At 39.5% G+C, this 23,338-nt stretch overlaps 1 protein-coding gene and 1 long non-coding RNA gene across 19 annotated transcripts in view; one reads left to right on the top strand and one right to left on the bottom strand.

Moving 5' to 3' along the window:
• LOC128107057 (uncharacterized) overlaps nt 1-7,837 on the bottom strand; it is a 230,582-nt gene extending 222,745 nt beyond the window's left edge. For 11 of the 15 annotated variants that reach the window (XR_008216928.1, XR_008216931.1, XR_008216934.1 and 8 more), the window contains exon 1: nt 7,474-7,837. This is a non-coding gene — a long non-coding RNA (uncharacterized LOC128107057). The remainder of the gene's footprint in view (nt 1-7,473) is intronic. The other 4 variants (XR_008216923.1, XR_008216930.1, XR_008216924.1 and 1 more) reach the window with 1 other exon arrangement.
• A 706-nt stretch (nt 7,838-8,543) lies between these two features.
• On the top strand, nt 8,544-16,099 carry Slitrk5 (SLIT and NTRK like family member 5). Of its 4 annotated transcripts, none has more exons than XM_052732509.1 (2): nt 8,544-8,610; nt 11,869-16,099. In XM_052732509.1, the coding sequence occupies exons 1-2, from the start codon at nt 8,544-8,546 to the stop codon at nt 14,748-14,750; spliced, it is 2,949 nt and encodes a 982-aa protein (XP_052588469.1). In that variant the 3' UTR covers nt 14,751-16,099. The 4 variants fall into 4 exon arrangements, with proteins under 4 accessions (XP_052588469.1, XP_052588465.1, XP_052588466.1 ...); XM_052732505.1 differs by lacking the exon at nt 8,544-8,610 and adding an exon at nt 8,697-8,801; XM_052732506.1 differs by lacking the exon at nt 8,544-8,610 and adding an exon at nt 9,220-9,349.
• The last annotated feature ends 7,239 nt before the right edge of the window (nt 16,100-23,338 follow it).

The raw sequence follows: 23,338 nt of genomic DNA, 5'->3' as shown, positions 1-23,338 counted from the left end.
GAACTCACTCTGTAGACCCGGCTGTGCTCAAACTCAGAGATCTGCCTGCCTCTGCCTCCCAGTTGCTGGGATTAAAGGCATGTGACACCACTGCCCATCCTGGTGATGTAATTTTTAGCCACAGAATAAAAACTTGAGCTGGAGCCGGGCGGTGGTGGCGCACGCCTTTAATCCCAGCACTCGGGAGGCAGAGCCAGGTGGATCTCTGTGAGTTCGAGGCCAGCCTGGACTACCAAGTGAGTTTCAGGACAGGCGCAAAGCTACACAGAGAAACCCTGTCTCGAAAAACCAAAAAAAAAAAAAAAAAACTTGAGCTGGAAAATCTATTTTTCCAAAAGTTAAAATTTCCCAAATATTTTTAGTGTATAGTATAAAATTTAAGAATTTTTAATGATAAATTTAACAATTATATTTCCCAAGTACTATCAGGGATGCTGTGAATGTGTTGCTCTGATTGACTGATAAATAAAATGCTGATTGGCCAGTAGCCAGGCAGGAAGTATAGTGTAGGTGGGATAAGGAGAGAAGAGAATTCTGGGAAGTGGAAGACTGAGTCAGGAGATGCTGCCAGTTGCCCGCCATGAGGAGCAGGATGTAAAGTACCAGTAAGCCACAAGTCACGTGGCAAGGTATAGATTTATAGAAATGGGTTAATTTAAGATATAAGAACTAGATAACAAGAAGCCTGAGCCACAGGACCATACAGTTTATAAATAATAGAAACATCTGTGTGTTTATTTGCATTCAAGCAGTTGCAAGATTGGCGGGTGAGAGAGATTTGTCCTGACTGTGGGCCAGGCAGAACCAGGAGATAACCCCAGCTACTAAGAATATTACATTATAATATTTATCATTTGACAAAATAATGCGATCATCAAACAGCATTTTGAGAGACAGCGAAGTTAACCTTATCAACTGCCTGTAGAAATGTTTTCATGAATACAAACGAAAAATCCATGCACCCAGAATCGAGATTTTTTTTTGAGTGAAAGTTTTTTTCTATATTCTTTCTTTAATTTTTGTCTTTATTTTCAATTTCTTTATGTTATTTATTCATGTATTTTTAAATTGTATGTTTTTCCTGTGGTTAAAAAATAATTATATTATTCACCCATTCCATTCCTCCCTTCAAATAGTTCCATTTACCTTTCCTTGCTCTCTTTAAAATATGTAGCCTCTTTTTTTCATTAGTTGTTATTACTTGTGATTTTTGAGAATTACTATATTGCTCCAGACCAGGCAACTTCCTTTTTATATTTAACTTAAGCCCTCAAAAATTAATCATCTTTCTGATTTTATTAATTTTTATTAATACTGTGGGTCAATTGGGTGAAAATTATTATAGATAAGCTTATGACAAACAAATCTAATTAGGTTTTAATAAGTTACAATAATTTGTTGTGGCGGGGGCTGATTCCATGACTTATTATGACTTTGAAATATTTGAAAATGACTTTATTTAAAGAAGACTTACCCGGCTTTCCAGAGACATCTAAAATTATTCCAACTCATTCCACTAATGAATTAATTATAATTTAGTGTTCAAGCTCTGCCCACTCTAATAGTTGAAAACATCACAAGTTAAAGTCCATTTTCTCTAATGGGTGAAATGCAGGGCTGGAGAGAGGGCTCCTCTGGTAAAGCGACTGCAGTGCACGAGTGAGGACATTAGTCCAGCCATGTCAAAGCCATACTGCTAATAGCGATGACGTTCAGGAGAGGCATGGGGAAGTCAGATACAAATTTATGACTTCCAGGTCCAATGAACTATCGCATCTCAAAAAATAAGTTAGAGGGCAGTTGGTGACAATATCCAAAACAGACACGTGCATAACACTTGTGCCCATACATACATACAGACGCACACACATACACATAGGCCTACACACACGCAAACAAAAATCAAGCAAGGAACTGTGGAGATGGCTCAGCAGTTAGGAGTTGTCTGACACTTAGAACAGGCCTCATTACCCTCTGTGACTTCAGCTCTAAGAGGTCTGTGAACCATCTTCATCCTCCACAGCCATTTTCCTTACATGCACAACCACACACAAACACACACATACAAACATGACTAAAGTTGAAAACTGAAGTCCTTCAAAAGGGAATAAAATGGGTGGGATGCAAATGTTCAAGAACTGTTGTTACTGTCTAACAGACATCTTTATACACAGAAATTATTCTAGATAATGACTAAACCATAACACCCCTGAGAAACTTTCATTTTTCAGACCTGCTAATACCCCAGCCTACCACAAGAATCTAAGGACTTTGTGAAGAACTTTAGCATGCATGAAAAGACACTTATCTTTTAATGATATTTTATTGATTTAAACCAATCTTGCTTGTCTTGTTTATAGGAGCAAAATGGGGGCTATAATGAGGAATTTTGAGGTGCCAGAAAAATTCCTTAAGCTCTTTAATGAACAGTAAGAGCTTTGAATAATTGTGGTTTGGAAGAACTGAAGAGACCCTTGATAGAATACAGATCAGGCCTCTTGACAAATGGGGGTCATAATTGTCCTTATTTATTGTAGGTATCATAATCATTGTCATTACTTATGAGTACAGCTGTTCATATTTGATTGGATTTTCAAGGTATCAGAGAAATTGCACATGAAACAGATCTTGTATCTTTTAGGAATTTATATTCTAACCTCACAGTTTCTAATATGGAGCTATTATCTGCATATGGCTGTTTAAATTTAAATAGGCTAAATCCAAGTAACAGTACATTCCCACTTTTCATTTGCTCCATAGCCATAATGTGCCCATGGTGATCTTGTCAAATATTATTAAAACATAATTTCATATAATGTTACAATTATACAGTCTACACTGTGTATTTTGATGACAAATGTAGATTATCAGAAGGGGAAGTATCTCTATGATCACTGGATTTAATTATATGAATCAAGTAGTTTTCATCTTAAATATGAGAGAGGCTTCACCACATTCTGTGGATCAACTCAACGTTTGTGGAATAAAGAAATTCACAGAGAAGTAAAATTTTTGCACAGATAGTGTTCTCTGGAATTTGTTTCTTGATTTCTTGCCATGGAAAGTAAATAACACTGTCCTTATGTCAGTAAGGAATAATAATCCATTTTCAAAGAAAATAAAAATGATAAATCAGGAAGTAGAAAAGTGCTAAACCAATGAACAGATAATACAAATGATTATCTGGATGCATAAGTCTTCAGTGTTGGCTTGAAAAACAGGGAAGATTCCTTTAATGAACCAAAAACTTGTGAATTTTCTGTAATTTTATGTAAAGGCCTAGTGGATAGGTTGTCATATGAAAAGGCAGTACAAACCAATGCATCATTGATTGGGAAAACCTGATCATTTTGAAGGAATAGAGAGATGTTGATAATATCTTAGTGAATGGAGGGTCCTAATTAACAAAGTTGATTACTGTGTATCAAATTATATATTCCCATTCAGAAAGTAATTCTAAAATTTTCATGATAAAGCTGGGTTTTAGAAAAATTATTTTCACTGAAAAAAAAAAGAGCATGGAAAAATCAGACAAAACATGATACCTGTTTGTGCTTATATTCTAATCATAGCTACAGTAAGTGAGGACAAAGACGCAGTATTTTCCACAGGAATACTCACTGTTCTAGCAGAGATAGACATAAAAACCCAAGCTAGTGATGTACTAAAGCAGCCTCTCTCCAGTTCTATGCACATGTTTCAAAGCCAGAACAAGCCAGATGGCAGTGGCCTTTGTTCTGACTGTGTCTGATGAGAGCTTGTATATTTAAATATGTCACAAACGCTTATTTCTCATCTTCATGCAGATAACAGGAAAGAGTGAAAGATCACAAATAAAGGTTTATTCACTTATCTGCTCTACAGACTCATTTTTATCTTTTCCTTCATATGCAAGACAATAAAAAGAAATCAATGTTCTGGTGAACATGATGGTTCTGAACACTCAACGTGAGGAAAACCAGGTTCTGTTAGTTGATATTCTGGTAGCTGATATTGGTAGCCAGAAATGAAATCCACAAATAAGAGTTGCTAGGAGAAATATTTTAACTAATTAATCTACACTCATTTTGAAACTATCCAGAGTCTGTATTAATATTACCATTTATACGCAACGTAAAATATATCTCAGAACTCTTGGCTAGAGATTAATTTTGAAAACTGATTCATAACTCTTCATCAGAAGTCTCATACTTATTCCAAATACTGTTATTTTTCAAGTCCATATTGATCTTTGAAATTTCTTTTTATAAATGTGCATATAAATTGAAATTTTCTGTAGTAAAACTTAAGAGTATAGGTTAAATACAAAATCAGCAGTCTTTCTTATTTTCAAGAGTTCTAGTCTTCTTCTGAGAGGTAATAATCATTATAGGATTTGTGCATGTATAACTTTCAAGAAAAAAAAAAACATCTTTCTCCTCTCTTCCTCCCTCCCCCTCCCTCTCTGCCTTTCCCTACTCCCCTTTCCTGTACAGGAAAATATGTGATGCTACAATGGCATACAACACAAGTATTGACAGAGCAGTATTCCTGTACGCATTAGAATTTAATGTGGAACAGTATTTCAAAGCATAGATGAATACTTACTACCTTTGTATTTGGCTTGTTCTTAGCAGTGTTCAAAGGAAACAACCTGCTACATGGATTACCCTCTAATATCAAATTTGTACATTTTTACTTTACTACTACTTTGTCCATTTTTATTTTGATACACTACTTTCTGAAAAGTTTATTGTTTAAAGATTAAATGCATCTTAAACTTTGGTAGACAATGAATGGGTCTTTCAAACAAGATGCATATGATACACACAAAAAACTTACCTAACATAAATAAAATTGCAGATTATGTTTACAATAATAGATAGGAAGTAATGAGAATCTGATATTTTACACATATATTTCTTCTATGCTGCTGAAAGCATTATTTGTAGATTGCAAATTCCTGTCCATAGGTGAATAAATAATCTCAGTAATATTAATCAACTGTGATCACCATTGTGGTTTTCAAACATATGACAGTATATTATGTTTGTTGTGATTCCAACTGTAAGCAGACTAGATAAAAACAAATATTTTGTTGTTATTTAGTCCACCAATTGCATCAGAAGCAACCACAGATAATGACTCAGTTTTCTCAATACAAGAAAGTGTTTAATTTCTCCTTTTACAATTCTATAATATTTTAGCTTTGACATCAAAGCCTTATGAAAAATATAAATTTTAATTTAGAATAAATTAAGTAAGTGGATTGTAGGAAATTCTTATTCATTACTGTCACAAAAGTAACATTAGATCTAGTTTTGAGGATGTCTGAAATCGAGCATTAGACTTCCTACTCACAATTCACCATCTAATCTAACAAAAATAAATGAAAGTCCTAATAGCTTTAGAGTTCAGTGACATTGATCAATGCTCATAACATCTCACTGTTATTACTGAGGAATTTGTTCATTTATAATTCCTGTTAGGTTGCTCTGACATGATCTGTAATTCTTGAGTTAGCATTTTGATATGCTGAAGAAACAACACAGTAGTAATATAAATGAGTATTTTAATAAATACATTCAGTGTAAGAATTATTCCAAAGCATTAATAGATCACTAAAAATAATTAATGGAATAATATGTAATAGTAATGTTAAAGTCATGGAAAATAGGTGCTCCACATCAAGACACAAGTTGGTATTTTAATGTGAATTTAAATTTGAATGTGCTGTTACCAAATCATATAGCTACATGTGACATGTACTTCTGACAGATGCTGTTTCATGGTCTATCATGGTATTCCTATGTTCACAAGCATTTGGTCAAGTGTCCTCAGCATTTTACACCCAGCTTAGATTAATAACGTTGAACTTAGAAATTTAAACCTTAATTCTTGGAATAACTTTTTGATCATTAGTTTCATTTTCCAGTACCCAGATATTTTTAAATAGTCATTTGTGCTTATTTAAGTATTATGTGGAAGCATGCACACATATCATGCGACTGTCTGTTAATTAGTACAGATCAAACAAATGTTTTTGATCATGTGAACGAAAGTCTTGGTTCTAATCTCCTCTGTATATGATCCACTTCTACATTTCCTAGGAAATCGTCAACAGTCAAAGCAAATGGAAGTCTTTGCATTAAAACTGAAGCCCTTCTTTATTTCCGAGGTGGTTTTCCTACTGCAGTACATTCTGGTTTCTATGCCACAGAATTTCTTAAAACTCACTTCCCAGCAGAGCAGTTTATAGGGACACCTAGTGGTGAAAGTGACTGGGGTTGCTGTGGCAATGATGTGACATGAATCAGGGCTAGAGAGCTTTCATTTTTTACTTGAACCACACAAGGAAATCTGGAATGTGGGATTAAGTGTTTCATGCAACATTGTGAGTTGAGCTAGTTCAAAGTGTATTTGATACTCCTAGGTTTAATAAAACGTGTTTTAAATGGGGCACTATTTAAAATAAAATAATATGAAATGGAGTATAAACCCCTGTTATATATTGAGTGGAACTGTGAAGGTGTTACACACTAATACCATGAAACAGATATCTTGAGAATTCTAATAACTAAGACATTCTATAACTTATCAGAACTTCTATTGAGTCAGTAATCATTAAATATTAGGTTGCTGACAGGACTCAGTATTGTCATCCTGGAGGTGAATGCACCTGAAAAATTAAATATTCACAATTTTAAAATATAAAGGTGATTTTTTTCACAAATTTTAAAAGAAAATTTTTACTTTGTTATGTCAGATTATAAGATAAATAACTCAGTGATGGTATAGTGTTAAATTTACTGCTTTTAAAGGAAAGTTTGATGTATACCTGGGAGCCAGTAGCTGCCATTCCTATGACAAACGTGCTAGTTTAATAGGGTTCCAAGATTTTCATCATCTGACATCACAGACTGTCAGTCCTTTCTGCCTTGTAGAGTACTCAAACACAAGAAATACACAACACTCTTTCAAAGTGTTTATGGCTTAGCTACAAAATATATGCTCGGCATATTTATCTAGAGGAAATTTTAAAAGCATTACACATTTCAAGAGGTTGAGATCACTCACTACCTCTCTATAAAGCCTTCAAATTCAACATATAAGGATGCTGTCAAGCGCTGTTTATAGACACACGTAAACAGGGCCTCTGGAATCTATTTATTTCAATCACATGTTTAATCAGAGTAAAACCACAGTAATATCCCCCAAGTTAAAGCTCAGAGAATTCCATTTATGTTTAAAACGTAATTTCAGAATAGAAAGTGTGAAATGCATTTGCATGACAAAAGTACCCACCTATGACAGCAGCTTGAAGCACAAGAGCAGCCTGGCCTGGGTCACTAACTCTAAACAACTTTCTTATGGCCTCTTGTGAGGACTGCGGACCTAACATTCCTAAAAGGTAAAACACATCTTACAAATACACAGACCTCCTTTGAGGGGAGGAAGTTGTCTGGTTTCCTGGAAGAAGCCGGTCATACTTACCATAGAGGTGATCAGGAGGAGTTCATCAGGTGACGCTTCCACAAACTCGCTTTCAACAGACACTGCCTCTATTTCAGTTGTTTCCAGCTTTCTAGTTCGCTTAGTGTGTTCACTTTCTCTCTGGAGAACCATTCCGACATACATAAAACGTGATTCTTTAAAAAAAAAAAAGATAAAAAGATAAAAATAACGCCCTCTCTATAGCTAGGACAGGCCACTCCCTCCAGGATCCTTTACTGGAGGCTCTAGAAGCAGTAGTATGGACACTTCTAAGGGGCAGCGGCATCTGGGCAAACGGCAACCGGTAGGAATCATCTGATCCCTGGTCATCACCGAGCCTAGCACTGTCAGGGGTATTTCCAGTCCTCCTTTTCCAAGAAGACGATTGCACACGCCTACGCTCGAATTGCGCACATGGTCCAACACTCCTCTGTCTCCACGAATGTGACATCGAGGGGGGCTCTGGCTGCGCCTCCAGAGCCCAGGGACTCCTTCGCCCTCGGCTGCCATCTACCGGCCACTGAGCGCCCGCTTCGCCCCAGGCCCATCATGTCTGCTGCAGCTTGGCTCGCACCAGCGGCGCGACAATAAACAAGTGCAGCGGACGGGGCCCTGCTGCACCCGCTACCCGGCAGATGTGGCCGCCTCCTCAGCTCCCGGGAGAGAAGGCACGACTTTTTCTGAGTTGTTTTTTTTTTTTAATTTATTTTTTTGCTTTTTAGAGCGGCCAGCCTGTCAGGACATGCCACAGGCATAGAACAACGCTGCTTCTGCCTCCTCGGACCCCTCCAAGGATGTCGGAGATAAAGAGTTGCAAATAATGAGGATCGTGCGCCGCATCTGGGGAGGGATAGCGAAAATCCGCTGCAAACACTAGGAACGGTGAAGCCACCAAGAGGATGCGGGAGCCTTTCAAATACTAATTAGGGGCCGCGACTGCAGGTTAGCCTTGGGGACAGCGGCATCCCGGCTGCAGTGGTCGAGGCGCGTGGGGGAGAGGAGCACAGCGGAGGAACCGCCGGCGGAGCAGCCGAGGGGCCAGTACCACCTTCTCTCGCCCCCTCACTACCATGTACAGTGTGCGCTGCAAGAAGAAGGCGGGCGATGCACGCACACCCTCGAGCCCCGCTCCCTCTGGCTCGTCCCGGGGCGTGCGCCACTGACCAGGGGGGGAATGTGGTGAAGACGCCGACCGGGAGAGACTAGGGGGGAGGGGAGGGCCGGCCCGCACGATCCCAGGCCGGAGGGTGCCAGGAGCCCGAGGCGGCTGGAGGGGGCGGCTGCCATCGCTGGGTCGGAGAAAGTTGCCCCCCGTGCAGATGGGAACAGTAAGTACCCGCCGGGTCCGGGGGGCAGGGAGACGGGGCCGGGAGACCTGGGGATCGCGCGTGGGAGCGATGGTGCGAGGGAGCGTGAGTGAGATGGGGTGCGAGCGCTCGCCCAGGCTGGCCAGCACGTTAGCTGGGCGGCGGAGCCAGGCTGCCAGCTCCGCGTCCCCCTCCTCGGTCTCCCCACTTCCCCTCCCCACTGCGCCCTCCCCGCCCTGCCGGCTCAGGCTCCCAGCCCCTGCCGCGAGCCGCCTTTCCAGCGAGTCCCTGGCCGTCCCCTCCCCCACTCCCCCACCCGACTGCCCGCTCCGGCTACCGCGGAGAGCGCCAGGGAGAGCCCTTTGGGGAGCCCGGGAACCCGCGGTCGCCACCGCGGTGGCGGCCCGGGGCTAGCGGCGTCCTGGTGCCGCTTTCCCCCCGGCAGCTCAGCTTGCCCTACTCGCAGCCTTCGGTGTCTGCCTAGGCTTCAAAAATCAGTGCACACCCCGAAGAGGTGTTTTTTTCTAAAGGGTAGCGATGATGAGTGGGCCCCCGAGATGTGAGACGGGGTAAGTCTGTGGTTTACTTTGCAAAAGAGGTTCCTGTGTGTGTGTCTGTGTGGTATGGCGAAGTGGCTTTCTTTGCTTCTCTCCCTCCCCTCCTTCCTCCCTTTACCCTTCCTTTGCATTGGGGCGGGGTGGGGGAGGGGGAGCCTCGGGTCCTGGAACTCCGGTTGCCTCAGCCTGAGCGGCGGTTCCAGCGGCTGTGCCGGGAGCCGTGGGTCCGGCCTGGGTTTCGGCTCCAACCCGAGTGGCTCCATGCTGCTTAATGCAGGGATATGGCAGGCGGCGATCCAGGCTCTAAATTCTTTGGAAGCGAATACAGTCCCCCGTCCCCGCCCTCTATCCTTTTTTTTTTTCTTTTTGTTTTAATAAACCAAAAACATGTGGTGCACCCGCGAGTTTACACCAGTGGTGCTTTTCCCTGTCTGAATGTTAGCATTTCCAGCTCATTCAACTTTATTTTCTCAAATCTTCAGTCTCCTTTGATGGCTGGGGACGGCGGGGGAGGGGGTGAATGGAGAGGAGCTTTGGAAAAGGCTGTTCGACCTCGGCTAGCCAGAACTGAATTAAAGTTGTAAACGTTCGAATTTAATACTGCCTGGACACAATTTGCGATGGACTCTAAGATGGGGAAGGAGGTGAATGGGGGCGGGGAAGCACCGAGAGGGAGGGGGAGGCGATCCAAGCCAGCTAAATAGATGTGCACATTTGATCCAACGGAGAACCCAAATTTCAAGGTAAACGTTTTGCTTTCGTACCAGGATGTTTAGCACCCAAGCCGTCTACTGTGGTGCGGGGAGGTCTGAAATACTAGTGAGGTTTCTGTAATGTGGTTCCGATCTGTCTCGATAACGTCTGGATGGCCAAATGTCAATGATTCCTAGGCACACTTGCACATGTGCGTGCGAATGCAGACGCTCTGAACCAGGAGGGTTGGTGCGACTTGGTGATCATGTGCAAGGTTTGCAAGCTTGAACCTGTGCTTTAGAAACGTCCTGGCTTCAGTTCTGCACTGAGATTCTCATCAGGTTTTGGTGGGAGGCAGAAACAAGGTTGCTCGGAGAAAAGGCTAGGTTCCCAGAACCCCCCCCCCCCCCCGCCTCAGTTCTATCAACTCTCCCCTAAACAACCCAGTACTCCACATTAAGTCCACTTGTGTCCATCCTCTAAGAGTGTAAGAGTGTGACTGTCAACCCAAAGTAGGAAGTCAAAAGAAGCCTTCCAGTGATAAAAAGGAAGAACAGAAGGGGGAGGGGATCAAAGTGGCTTCTCAGGGAGAGGAAATTCAGATGTTAAAACACTGGCCTGTGACACTTGCCTCTATTTTGTCTTTCAATCATCTCAGCCTCCCTTTCTACCAGAAAGGGAAATAAAGGAGGGGATCCTTGACATTTAAATGTAATAAGCAACTTCAAAGATGGAGATGTTGGCAAGGCGGTAGTTCGTTCCAAATCTTCTTAATTCAAGCAGGGCTACTTTTGCATACCGTGGCAAACTGACTTGGAGCCCAGGGTAATAGAGCATTTGCCTCTGATCGGTGGTTTACTTTTAGCTGCTTCGGGATAAGCTGTAGAAATGTCCTCTTTAGACTCCCAGTATTCAGAGGTGCTCTGAGATTGCGGATGCCTTTGCTGAGTTCTTTATAATCAATCCATCGTGCGGAACTATTACATTGGTTAAAGATGCGGTTTTGTAGCGTCGCTGGCATGATCAATGAGAAGAAGAGGTCTCAGGGCTCTCTAGAAGAAGCGCTGCTAAGCGACATGGTGCCTACAATCAGGGCTCTGATATGCTTAATAGCTGTGGTGAAGTCCACCATCAAAGCCAACTGACTCCCCCACCCCCACACCTCTACATTCTCAGCGCTCCAGAGGACAATTGGTGATTTAAAAGCTTCTCTTGGCTTCTCTTGATGCATGATCTTGCATCCTTTCTGCCTCTGAAAAGTATTCTCTACATTCCCACCCTGACATTTCTTGTGGCGATTTTAAATGGCTCAAAGTATTGTGCCCCCACGCTTGTCTGTAAAAATGGGAGACCTTAACAGTAAAGTGTTGTCAGAGGAGACTCTGAAAGAAAGCAAGGGGGGGCTGGGTAGAGGTGGAGTGGAGAACCCTGTTGAAAAAAAATTATACTTCTTCCTCTTAAATTGGAGCTATGAAGGTGTACTGACAGCCATTTTATGTATATTTATGGATTAGTTTTGATGAGGGAGGGCAGAGAAGACTAACACAGGAATTTATCTGCCTTCATCTTCTAAAGAGCAGAAAATTGGTGGCATGCTCATTGGGAAATACCATGAGACTTCAAATCAAAATGAATAATAGCCAATTTTGGTAAAGTCTGAAGGATATAGTGTTCCACTTGGGCAAGAGAGGAGGTGCTATGTATATGTATATGTATATATCTCCTCCTGGATTTCAGAGAAAAAGTATTAGGAAAAAGTGGACTTCCTGATTAATCCCCTCCCCCTTTTTTTTGCCTGTGATATTCTGTTATTTCCTTGTTTCCTCTCTCCCTTGCAGGAGGTAAAATGCACGTTTGCTGCCCCCCAGTAACTTTGGAACAGGACCTTCACAGAAAAATGCGTAGCTGGATGCTGCAGACTCTAGCATTTGCTGTAACATCTCTCGTCCTTTCCTGTGCAGAAACCATCGATTATTATGGGGAAATCTGTGACAATGCATGTCCTTGTGAGGAAAAGGACGGCATTTTAACTGTGAGCTGTGAAAACCGGGGGATCATCAGTCTCTCTGAAATTAGCCCTCCCCGTTTCCCAGTCTATCACCTCTTGTTGTCTGGGAACCTTCTGAACCGTCTTTATCCCAATGAGTTTGTCAATTACACTGGGGCTTCAATTTTACATCTGGGAAGCAATGTTATCCAAGACATCGAGACCGGGGCTTTCCATGGGCTGCGGGGTTTGAGGCGGCTGCACCTAAACAATAATAAACTGGAACTTCTTCGAGATGACACCTTCCTTGGCTTGGAGAACTTAGAATACCTGCAGGTCGATTACAATTACATCAGTGTCATTGAACCCAATGCTTTTGGGAAACTGCATATGCTGCAGGTGCTTATCCTCAATGACAATCTCTTGTCAGGTTTACCCAACAATCTTTTCCGTTTTGTGCCCTTAACGCACTTGGACCTGCGGGGGAATAGGCTGAAACTTCTGCCCTATGTGGGACTGTTGCAACATATGGATAAAGTTGTGGAGTTACAGCTGGAGGAAAATCCCTGGAATTGCTCCTGTGAACTAATTTCTCTCAAGGATTGGTTAGACAGCATCTCCTACTCAGCCCTTGTGGGTGATGTGGTCTGTGAGACCCCCTTCCGTTTACACGGCAGGGACTTGGATGAAGTATCCAAGCAGGAACTTTGTCCAAGGAAACTCATTTCTGACTACGAGATGAGGCCACAGACTCCTTTAAGCACCACGGGGTATTTACATACCACCCCAGCCTCTGTCAATTCTGTGGCCACTTCTTCCTCTGCTGTTTACAAACCCCCCTTGAAGCCTCCTAAGGGGACGCGCCAGCCGAACAAACCCAGAGTGCGCCCCACCTCTAGGCAGCCCTCTAAAGACTTGGGTTACAGTAACTATGGCCCCAGCATAGCCTACCAGACCAAATCCCCGGTGCCTTTGGAGTGTCCCACCGCATGCACTTGCAACCTTCAGATCTCTGATCTGGGCCTCAATGTCAACTGCCAAGAGCGCAAAATCGAGAGCATCGCGGAGCTGCAGCCCAAGCCCTACAATCCCAAGAAAATGTACCTAACAGAGAACTACATCACTGTTGTGCGCAGGACAGACTTCCTGGAAGCCACCGGACTGGACCTCCTGCACTTGGGTAACAACCGCATCTCCATGATCCAGGACCGGGCCTTTGGGGATCTCAGTAACCTGAGACGTCTCTATCTGAATGGCAACAGGATCGAGAGGCTGAGCCCAGAGTTATTCTATGGCCTGCAGAGCCTGCAGTATCTCTTCCTCCAGTACAATCTCATCCGCGAGATCCAGTCTGGGACTTTCGATCCAGTCCCAAACCTCCAGCTGCTCTTCTTGAATAACAACCAGCTGCAGGTCATGCCTGCAGGTGTCTTCTCTGGTCTGACTCTGCTCAGGCTAAACCTGAGGAGCAACAGCTTTGCCTCTTTGCCAGTGAGTGGCGTTTTGGATCAGCTGACTTCCCTCATCCAGATCGATCTACATGACAACCCTTGGGATTGTACCTGCGATGTGGTGGGCATGAAGCTGTGGATTGAGCAGCTCAAAGTGGGAGTGTTAGTGGACGAAGTCATCTGTAAGGCGCCCAAGAAATTCGCAGAGACCTTCATGCGCTCCATCAAGTCTGAACTGCTGTGTCCAGACTATTCTGATGTGGTGGTTTCCACGCCCACGCCCTCTTCCATCCAGGTACCATCCCGGACCAATGCAGCAACGCCAGTTGTGCGGCTGAACAGCACTGGGGCCCCCGCGGGCTTAGGTGCTGGTGCAGGGGCTTCGTCAGTGCCCTTATCGGTGCTGATCCTCAGCCTGCTGCTGGTGTTCATCATGTCAGTCTTCGTGGCAGCAGGCCTCTTCGTGTTGGTCATGAAACGTCGGAAGAAGAACCAGAGCGACCACACCAGCACCAACAACTCCGACGTGAGCTCCTTTAACATGCAGTACAGCGTGTACGGGGGTGGAGGCGGCGGCGGGGGTGGCCACCCGCACGCGCACGTGCACCACCGCGGACCGGCACTGCCCAAGGTGAAGACTCCCGCGGGCCACGTGTACGAATACATCCCTCACCCACTGGGCCACATGTGCAAAAACCCCATCTACAGGTCTCGAGAAGGCAACTCCGTGGAGGATTACAAAGACCTGCACGAGCTCAAGGTCACCTACAGCAGCAACCACCACCTGCAGCAGCAGCAGCCACCGCCGCCGCAGCAGCCCCAGCAGCAGCCCCCTCCGCAGCTGCAGCTGCAGGCTGGGGAGGAGGAGAGGCGGGAAAGCCACCACTTGCGGAGCCCCGCCTACAGCGTCAGCACCATCGAGCCCCGAGAGGACCTACTGTCTCCCGTACAGGACGCTGATCGCTTTTACAGGGGCATTTTAGAGCCAGACAAACACTGCTCCACTAGCCCTGCGGGCAGCAGCCTCCCGGAATACCCCAAATTCCCATGCAGCTCGGCTGCTTACACGTTCTCCCCAAACTATGACCTGCGACGCCCCCATCAGTATTTGCACCCGGGGGCAGGGGACAGCAGGCTGCGGGAACCGGTGCTCTACAGCCCTCCGGGTGCTGTCTTTGTAGAACCGAACCGGAATGAGTATCTGGAGTTAAAAGCAAAACTAAATGTTGAGCCGGACTACCTCGAAGTGCTGGAAAAACAGACCACATTCAGTCAGTTCTAAAAACAAAGAAACTCCGTTGGAGCTTTTGCGTTTGAAACAAGCAAGCAGACAGACACACTCGGTGAACACATTTGATGAATTGTGTCGTTTCAACATTTAGGGTGAAGTGCCTTGGCACGGGATTCTCAGCTTCGGTGGAAGCTAACTGAAAGGGTGTGCAATTTCCTTTTAATTTTACACGCGGGAAACATTTATGTAAACTAGGCACATCACTTTCTCTTCTTGTCTGTGGGGGAAGAGAGAAGGGCTTTTTCGAGGGCGGTTTGCATCAAGGGTGACCTTAAACAGGTTGTGGTCCCTTTTGCAGTGCTCTGAAGTGCTAAGAAGGGTGGGGGGTGGAAGCAGCTTAGAGCCTACTCATCCTTTTTGCTCCTCTTCTCACATCCTTCTTGTCCTTAGAGCCATGGCATTGGTTGAGAGATTAGCACACCCCAACTTTAATAGAAAGTTTGTTCTCTCTCCCTCCCCGCCCCCCCCCCCCCCCCCCCCCCCCCCCCGTCTCCTCCCACCTTCCTTCCTAATCCTTTCCTTTCTTTTTAAAGGATGTGTTTGTATGCATTCTGGACATTTGAATTAAAAAAAAAAAAAATCTTGTGATCCAGAAAGGCTCACTATAGATGTGGACAAATCATTAAAATTACAGAGCTATATGATCCATAATTGATTAGTCAAAATAACTTATTGATGAAATATACAAATATTTTATTGTAGCACCTATTTTTATATGCACATTTAGCGTTCCTCTTTCCTTCACTATTTAGCCTATGATTTTCGCAAAGGCGTTGTTGCACTGTATTAGGAGCTGCATTTCCAAAACTAGAGTGAGATCAGAAAGGCCTATTAAATATTTAAAGACATGGAGCACTTAACGGCAAAAGTCTTTAAAAGTCCATGAAACCCACCCAATGGGACTTGCGATTAAAAAAAATAATAAGCTAAAAAATGAAGCTGATTGTAACCCACTATATAAAAGGGAAAAGTTGGAGCAATTAATTGGTTTATTGTTCGATTGACAGATGTGTGAAAGTTTTTGGTTATATGAGAGAAGGTTGAAAATTATTTTTATTAGTGAACCAAAATGATGTATTGATTTGACTACTATTGTAGCCAATTTTTGATTGTGTAACCAAACTCAGTTGCATTTGTACAGTTCCACGTGCCCTTGCACCTCAGAAGACCAAATGATGGGCTGTCCAAGTCTCTGTACGATGTCTTTATCCCTCTGGGCAGATGCTGATGGCAAACAGGATCTCTGTAAGATGGAACTACTATTGTTACAGTCTCATATGTATCCCAGCACATGTAATTTTTTAAATAGTTTCTGAATAAACACTTGATAACTATGTCAACTTTGAGGGATTTAAGTAATGATTCTGGGAGATGGTGGAACCTCCTTCTTAAGAATTTAGGAACCAGTAGCTCTTTCTTCCTAGTAAGACTAAGTTTCCCTAATTATAAAAATTTCAATGTATGTCCATTCATGCATACACTTACATAAAATTTATTCGTTTGTTGGTTCAGAGAAGTATGTTTTTTTTTTTTCTGAATGAGTTACTTAATATGTTTTTAATGGTATTTTAATTGTATGTTTCCTCACTGGAGTGTAATTCTAATACAAGGATCATGGTAAGTAATACGTAACATTTTCATTCCTCTTGTAGAGTTTTATATTTTGTCCTATCCATGCTATTTATATAGCCTGGGTTCTTTCATATTTTAATTTGTATGAAACTGTTCATCAGTTTTGATGAATACCTCATCTAAAGTTAATGGATGTCATAAATGTCTGGGATGTTTGTGAGTATAAGCCATCCACCTCTGAATAAGGCTTACCAGTGAATTTAGATGAGCATTTAATGGGAGGAAATATTTGACTCCATATGAAACTTAAAAAACAAGCACTTCATTGCTACTGCTGTTCCTCTGTCCAGTCTCACCTAGAATGTAGGCAATATCAAGGGCTGTTTAGGAACTTCCTGTCTAAGGAACAATTGCCATGGCATTCTGCCACACAGAGGCAGCATTCACCCATGAGTAAATTGACAGTGACTACTTGAACTCAGATTGAAATGGTAGACATGGTTTCCCTAAAGAGTTATAAAACCAAAATAGTTATAAGTTCACTTTGGCCAAGAGCAGAAAGCTATTCCCCTCTTCATATGTGCTCTCCCAAGTATTTTTTTCCAAAGGAAAAAAAGAACAACATGAAAATAAAACCTATCTTAAACTCCTGTCTACCTCCTCTATCTTAGATCCAAGGATTAGAAATTAGCAAAAAGCAGCATTATTTCACATTGGTGTTGTTGCTAATATGTCTTCAGACTGTGTTATTTTTTTATTTGAAAGTGCTACCCTCACTTTCACAGTATTATTGCATTCACATATAATAGTATTTTATAAATTGTAAAATACTGATACCATGAAGAAAACTCTGTGTAATGAAGCTTTATATCTTAAAATAATAATTACTCAACTTCAAGGCACATTGCTGAACAATGTCAACAATTTCCAAAGAGAATTCCCTGGCATATTTTCAATTATTTTTTTCAATTCAGCACTAATTTGTGTGATCTCATCTGATAATTCCCTTTGTTGTCCTCTTTCTAAAATACAATGTTTTTTTCTTAAATCAGGAAAATTGACAACTATATGGATTATTAACAAAGGTTACTTTAAAATCTTTTAAAATTTCCCAATTAAGACATTAAAGTAAATTCATCTTGATTTTGATAAGTTTGAAAAAAAAATTGTTTCACAATCATTTTGCATAAATGCATAATAAATTATCTTTCTCCTTATATATATTTCCTACTAATACATTTTATGCACAATACAAGCTTAGATGTATATTTTCATATTTTGTTTTTGATGTTTTATCCTTATCTTAGTAAGTTATCAGACCAGGTATGCTGAGGTATGTGGTTGAGTTGTGGAGCTCAGCAGATTCTCCCCATAAAAAAATTTTTGGAGACCAGCATGTGAGGTTTCAGTCACTGAGTAAAGTTTGGATACAGGTTAGGGTTACTCTTTGTGATTATTCTTTTAAAGATGTTGCATAATCTAATGTAAATATACTTTCCGATAGATATATTATTTTTATTTCTCTCTGATTATGATGTAAAAACTGCAGTGATCTCAGATAAGTCTACTCCATAATTTGCATATTGATAGAAAAGTCACTCCTTCCATTGCTTATAAATATTTTCATTTAAATGTTAGCATCAAGGTCATAAATGGAACACAATTTCACACATGTCCAGTGAGCCATTATGCCTGTCCTACATATGTTGTCATTCATGTCCTGCTCTACTTTTTCCTTGACCACAAAGAGGAAAAATTAAACTAGGAGATAGCAGAAATGTATACATATGTGGAAATAGTGGTCTATTATTTTCACCAAGAATGCATTGCTGATATTCTTGCTATTTGGTTGTACTTTTAGCAAGGAACTGAAATTATTACATTTTTTTTTATTTCCTCAGTCTGTTATGATTTATATTTCCTTGTGTTTCCTCTTCCTTTTTCAGTAGAGAAAGGGAATGAGTGATAATAGTTTAGTCCCAAGTATTAAAAACTAGCCATTAAATTTCAAGAGTTCAGTGTGTTTTTCCCCAAACTACAGAACTGCAAATTACTGAAGGTAAAATGGAACAAAAATAGGCTTTGAATTCAGTTTGAAGCATGGTCTTGTACATTTTAGACAAGTCCAAGCTAAGGTTTGCTTAAATTGTTTGCTGCAACTATTTTTAAAAAAATTAGTGAAATCAAGGTGGAAATTCTGAAAGAACTCCTTTAAATAATATAATCCAGACACATTTAATTACTTGACTTTGAAAGGGGCAAATATTATAAATGTGTTAACTAAACTGTTAATCCAATTAACTGTTTAACTTTAGTTCGAGAAAGGCTTAAAGGTCTCCGGCATTTTGTAAATGCAAATACATGACAATAACTGGATAGATAGTTATGTGGTTAAAATAATTTAATATGTATATCCAATATGTTATATTTATTTATGTTCTCTTTAATAAATTCATTTTACCATTATTTTAAGTCATTTCTAATGCTTTCCTGAAATAGCATTATCCATATGTATGTCCATGAGTGTCACCGGGTATATCATGAAACAGCATGTGGGCCTTGGGTCATTGCATATTCAGTCTTCATAAACTGTTCCTTTGGAATTTGAAATTAAATATTCATGTTTCATGCTTTTAAAAATGTTAGATTGGATAGAAAAGAATTATATGTAATATGTATGTGTGAAACAACCAACTAATGTTTTTTTTTCTTCTTTTGTTTTTATTAGACCATTTGCCTCAAAAATCAGATCAAATATATCTAATGGTAACTATATTAAGATTATAAAATGAATACTTTTATATACATTTCTAAGGAGACCAACATTTAACTTATGAATTTGGAGTGATATAGATTATTTCTTATAAAAAGCTGTTGAAAATCAAAATACAGATATTTAACAGAAAATTGATGTGATACAAATCTTAAGTAATTTGACTTTCTCCAATTCTGCTGAATGACAACATTAAAACATAACAATATATTGCATATTGCAAAGTATGTCAGGTAACATTCTATTAAATATCATAATGCCACTTACTAGATGAAGCATTATCAAGGAAATACATGTTAAATCAAAAATCCTCCAATGATTTTAGGTGGGTAATAGTCAGTAAACATAAACAAACATTGTATATTTCTAGTATATAATATATACATGTACTTATTTAAAATTTAGGTGTTTTGTAAAAGTGGAGGTTCTGAGCCAGTATGTGATGGATTTTTAATTTAAAATGTTCATAGATGGAACTATGGCTTCTTAAGAGCTCACTAAACTTAGTATGCTTTGAAAAAGATATTTGCATTTTGTTCATTGTAAGAAATATTTTTAGCATCTCAATTTATTTCAGTTCAATTTAGATTTTACTGTAATAACTCAGTATTAAGTCATTTTTATTACCATACATCTCTATATAAAAATTAGTGGATTAGAAAATGAATATTTTTTAACTTTTGCTTATAAGTCATTTTCCCTATTAATGACAATTTCTAGTGTTCCCAACTTATATACTTTTAAAGACTACTTTGTATAGTTCATTGAAAACAAAGCTTAATATTGGACATTGACACCAAACTTGCTGTATGTGTTGCAGTATGGTACCTCTATATTTAAATAAAATGTAAAAGATAGTATTAACTCTAATTTAATTGTTTAGCAAGGTTGTTTTTCAGATACCGTATTGTTTTGATCAACAAACTTCATAGACAGGAGCAGTCATGTTGTCTCATTGTACCCTCGTCCGTGCGTTTTCTTCAAGCTCTCTAACCAAGGTTAGATAGTCATACTGAGACTGTATCAGCTCTGAAAGACAGTCATACTGAGACTGTATTAGCTCTGAAAGACAATCATACTGAGACTGTGTCAGCTCTGAAAGACAGTCATACTGAGACTGTATCAGCTCTGAAAGACAGTCATACTGAGAATGTGTCAGCTCTGAAATACAGTCATACTGAGACTGAATCAGCTCTGAAATACAGTCATACTGAAACTGTATTAGCTCTGTAAGACAGTTATACTGAGACTGTATCAACTCTGAAATACAGTCATACTGAGACAGTGTCAGCTCTGAAATACAGTCATACTGAGACTGTCAGCTCTGAAAGACAGTCATACTGAGACTGTGTCAGCTCTGAAAGACAGTTATACTGAGACAGTGTCAGCTGTGAGACAGTTATACTGAGACTGTATCAGCTCTGAAAGACAGTCATACTGAGACTGTATCAGCTCTGTAATACAGTTATACTGAGACAGTGTCAGTTCTGTAAGACAGTTATACTGAGACTGTATCAGCTCTGTAAGACAGTTATATTGAGACTGTATCAGCTCTGTAAGACAGTTATACTGAGACAGTGTCAGCTCTGAAATACAGTCATACTGAGACAGTGTCAGTTCTGTAAGAGTCATACTGAGACAGTGTTCTTGCAATGAGAGTCATTCTCTGCTCACTCCCTCCCCCCATTTTTAACAAACGAAGTTAATATAGTTTTCTAACTAACTAATATCATTCATAGAAATGCAACCTGCTTGTGTTAAATGAAAACAAGAGCTACTACACACTAAGTAAGCAAGACAATGTGAGAGCTGGGATGTGGATTTTAAAGTGTGGTTAAAGATTGCCACTCACTAATGTTCACCCTGTATGCATAAAATCTTTACCAAGTGAAAACCTTTAAAAACATCTATATGATTAAACACACTTGATTGAATGTATAGGCCCCACTGTACTTTAGCAAATACTCCACTGCACTTTAAATAATCATTAATTGCTACAGTGGGAGATCTACAAGTTAAATCAAGAAAAATCTGGGATTTATTTCATCAGAACAAACTGATTTGCTTTCCTAGACAGATTGAAATTGGAATTGATCATCTTTTGGACTAGTGGAGTACCTCCCATATAGTCTTACCCTATCAAGTTCACATAACATTACATTATCTGATAGGCTATAAGAGTGTTTACATTTTAAACTTGTTTAAATAAAATCTGTCCCTGTGATATAAAATGTTTGTGGTCAATTCATGGATTTGGAGGTCTTGTTTTATGGCTTGCCAGAGTAAATTGACTAAATAGATGAGGTGGCAGATTTATTAGGGTTATATCATGAAAATATCTAAATTAAATACATGAAAAATCAGAATGGTTTTATGGTAAAATGTCAATGTTATGCTAGATGCTTAACTGTGAGGTTACCTATGTGGAATGACTTGGACTCTCTCAAAGATGAAACATTAAACTGCTTAGATTATTTTGTTGCATAGTTAGTCTACTACATGCTCACATTGTCCTAAGAAAAGCTGCAGCAGTAACTTATGATTTATTTTAATTTGCATAGAAAATGATTATTAAATCTTGAACTCTATGCTTCTAGCAAAATGTTCAAGTCCTGATTTCTAGAAGAGAGTACTAAAGGCCAGCTCAGTGATAAACAACAAAACAAAACAAAACAAAAACCACATATTGGTTGTTACAAGAATGTCTTCAATGGCAAAAGTTAACTTGGCAAATTTGATTCTTTATAATTAGTTTGCATTAAAAAATAGGACTCAGAGTTGCCAAGAATGATGTCAATGTATTTGAATAAAATAGTAGGACAGGAAATACATATTTTAAATCAGTAATAGATGAATTTGCTGATTGTTGTGAATTGATTGTACACCTACGAAAATAACAAATAATGTGATGGAATTCACAGACTTTCCATGTATTCTTGTGCTTTTTTTTTCTGAGAATTTAAAATTACACCTACCAAAATAACAAATAATGTGATGGAACTCATAAACTTTCCATGTATTCTTGTTTTTTTTCTGAGAAATTAAAATTAGCATACCATGTAAAATATTTTAAAATTTTACCTTTAGTATTTTTCTAGCAACAAATGTATTTATTATGTAAATGTAGTGTGGATGTGGTATTTCTTTTTACTATCCATTTGGATGATATAACATAATTTCTCCCTTCTTGAATGTGAAGTATGTTGTGCCAGAAATAATGACATTACCTTTACAGTAATTTACTGTTATTTTACAGCACAATATGATGGATGATTAAGTTATGATTCCAGTATTCAGAAATTTTCCCCATGGTGTGTCATTTGCAACTTTAGTAAACATCCCTAAATTAATTTGATTTTTTTTAAAGAAGGAAATTATCAAATCAATTTTGAAAAGCTAAAATAAGTCTTTTTTCTACTGGGTATATGTTAACCATGATCCTAATTTACTGACATAATAATTTATTATTATTATTTCTGGAATGTAATTCCTACATGTGGTATGATCACATTTTTGGATGAAATCATCTTTCATTTACCATAGTATGTATGCATTATGTTTGTAAAAAGGTTACTTCAAAATGCATTTCCAATTAAATGGCCATTTGTAGACAATTTAAAATGATAACTTACTTAAAAAATAATTTTTCAGTGTAATGTTTTGAGTTTGGGATATAAACTTGCCCATTAAATGCAATTTTGAACTTTAAGCATAATTTAAATATATAGTTTTACTATTTCTTTAAAAAATGAGTGTGCATTTAAAGTGAACAGTGATTGTTTATTTACATATGATTTTATTTTGCTTATATTTAAAACATTTAGAAAATGTATTTCAGGTGACTCCATCATTGTGATTTCAGTTCAAATAATAGTGACTGAACAAGAATTAAAAATAACTTCTTGCTTTTTTGTAGATTAAGTGGAAGAAATACAATAAATATGTTATACAGTATTTTCTGTTTTAACATGCAAAGGTTAATAATAACTCTCACATAATGACTATTAATGAGTAGTCCTGTATTCCAGGTTTTTACTTTGAAACAATTTGCATTAATAGCCCAATACTGAAAAAAAATGTTTCTTACTCTTTTCAAATATTGTAGCTAGTGTTATATACTAGTCTCAATGACAATCGCAGATCCTTCTCAAATACCTTCAGGAAACCTAAAGAATTTTACAGAGGGCTTTAATAATTAGATTTTTGAGTAGTAACTATGACAAATCTATTATAA

Source organism: Peromyscus californicus, unplaced genomic scaffold (assembly GCF_007827085.1).
Source record: "Peromyscus californicus insignis strain IS unplaced genomic scaffold, ASM782708v3 Scaffold_12__1_contigs__length_115047231, whole genome shotgun sequence".
Classification (NCBI taxonomy): domain Eukaryota; kingdom Metazoa; phylum Chordata; class Mammalia; order Rodentia; family Cricetidae; genus Peromyscus; species Peromyscus californicus.
Note: the sequence above shows the minus strand (reverse complement) of the source record. Positions and strands in the feature narration are given on the sequence as shown.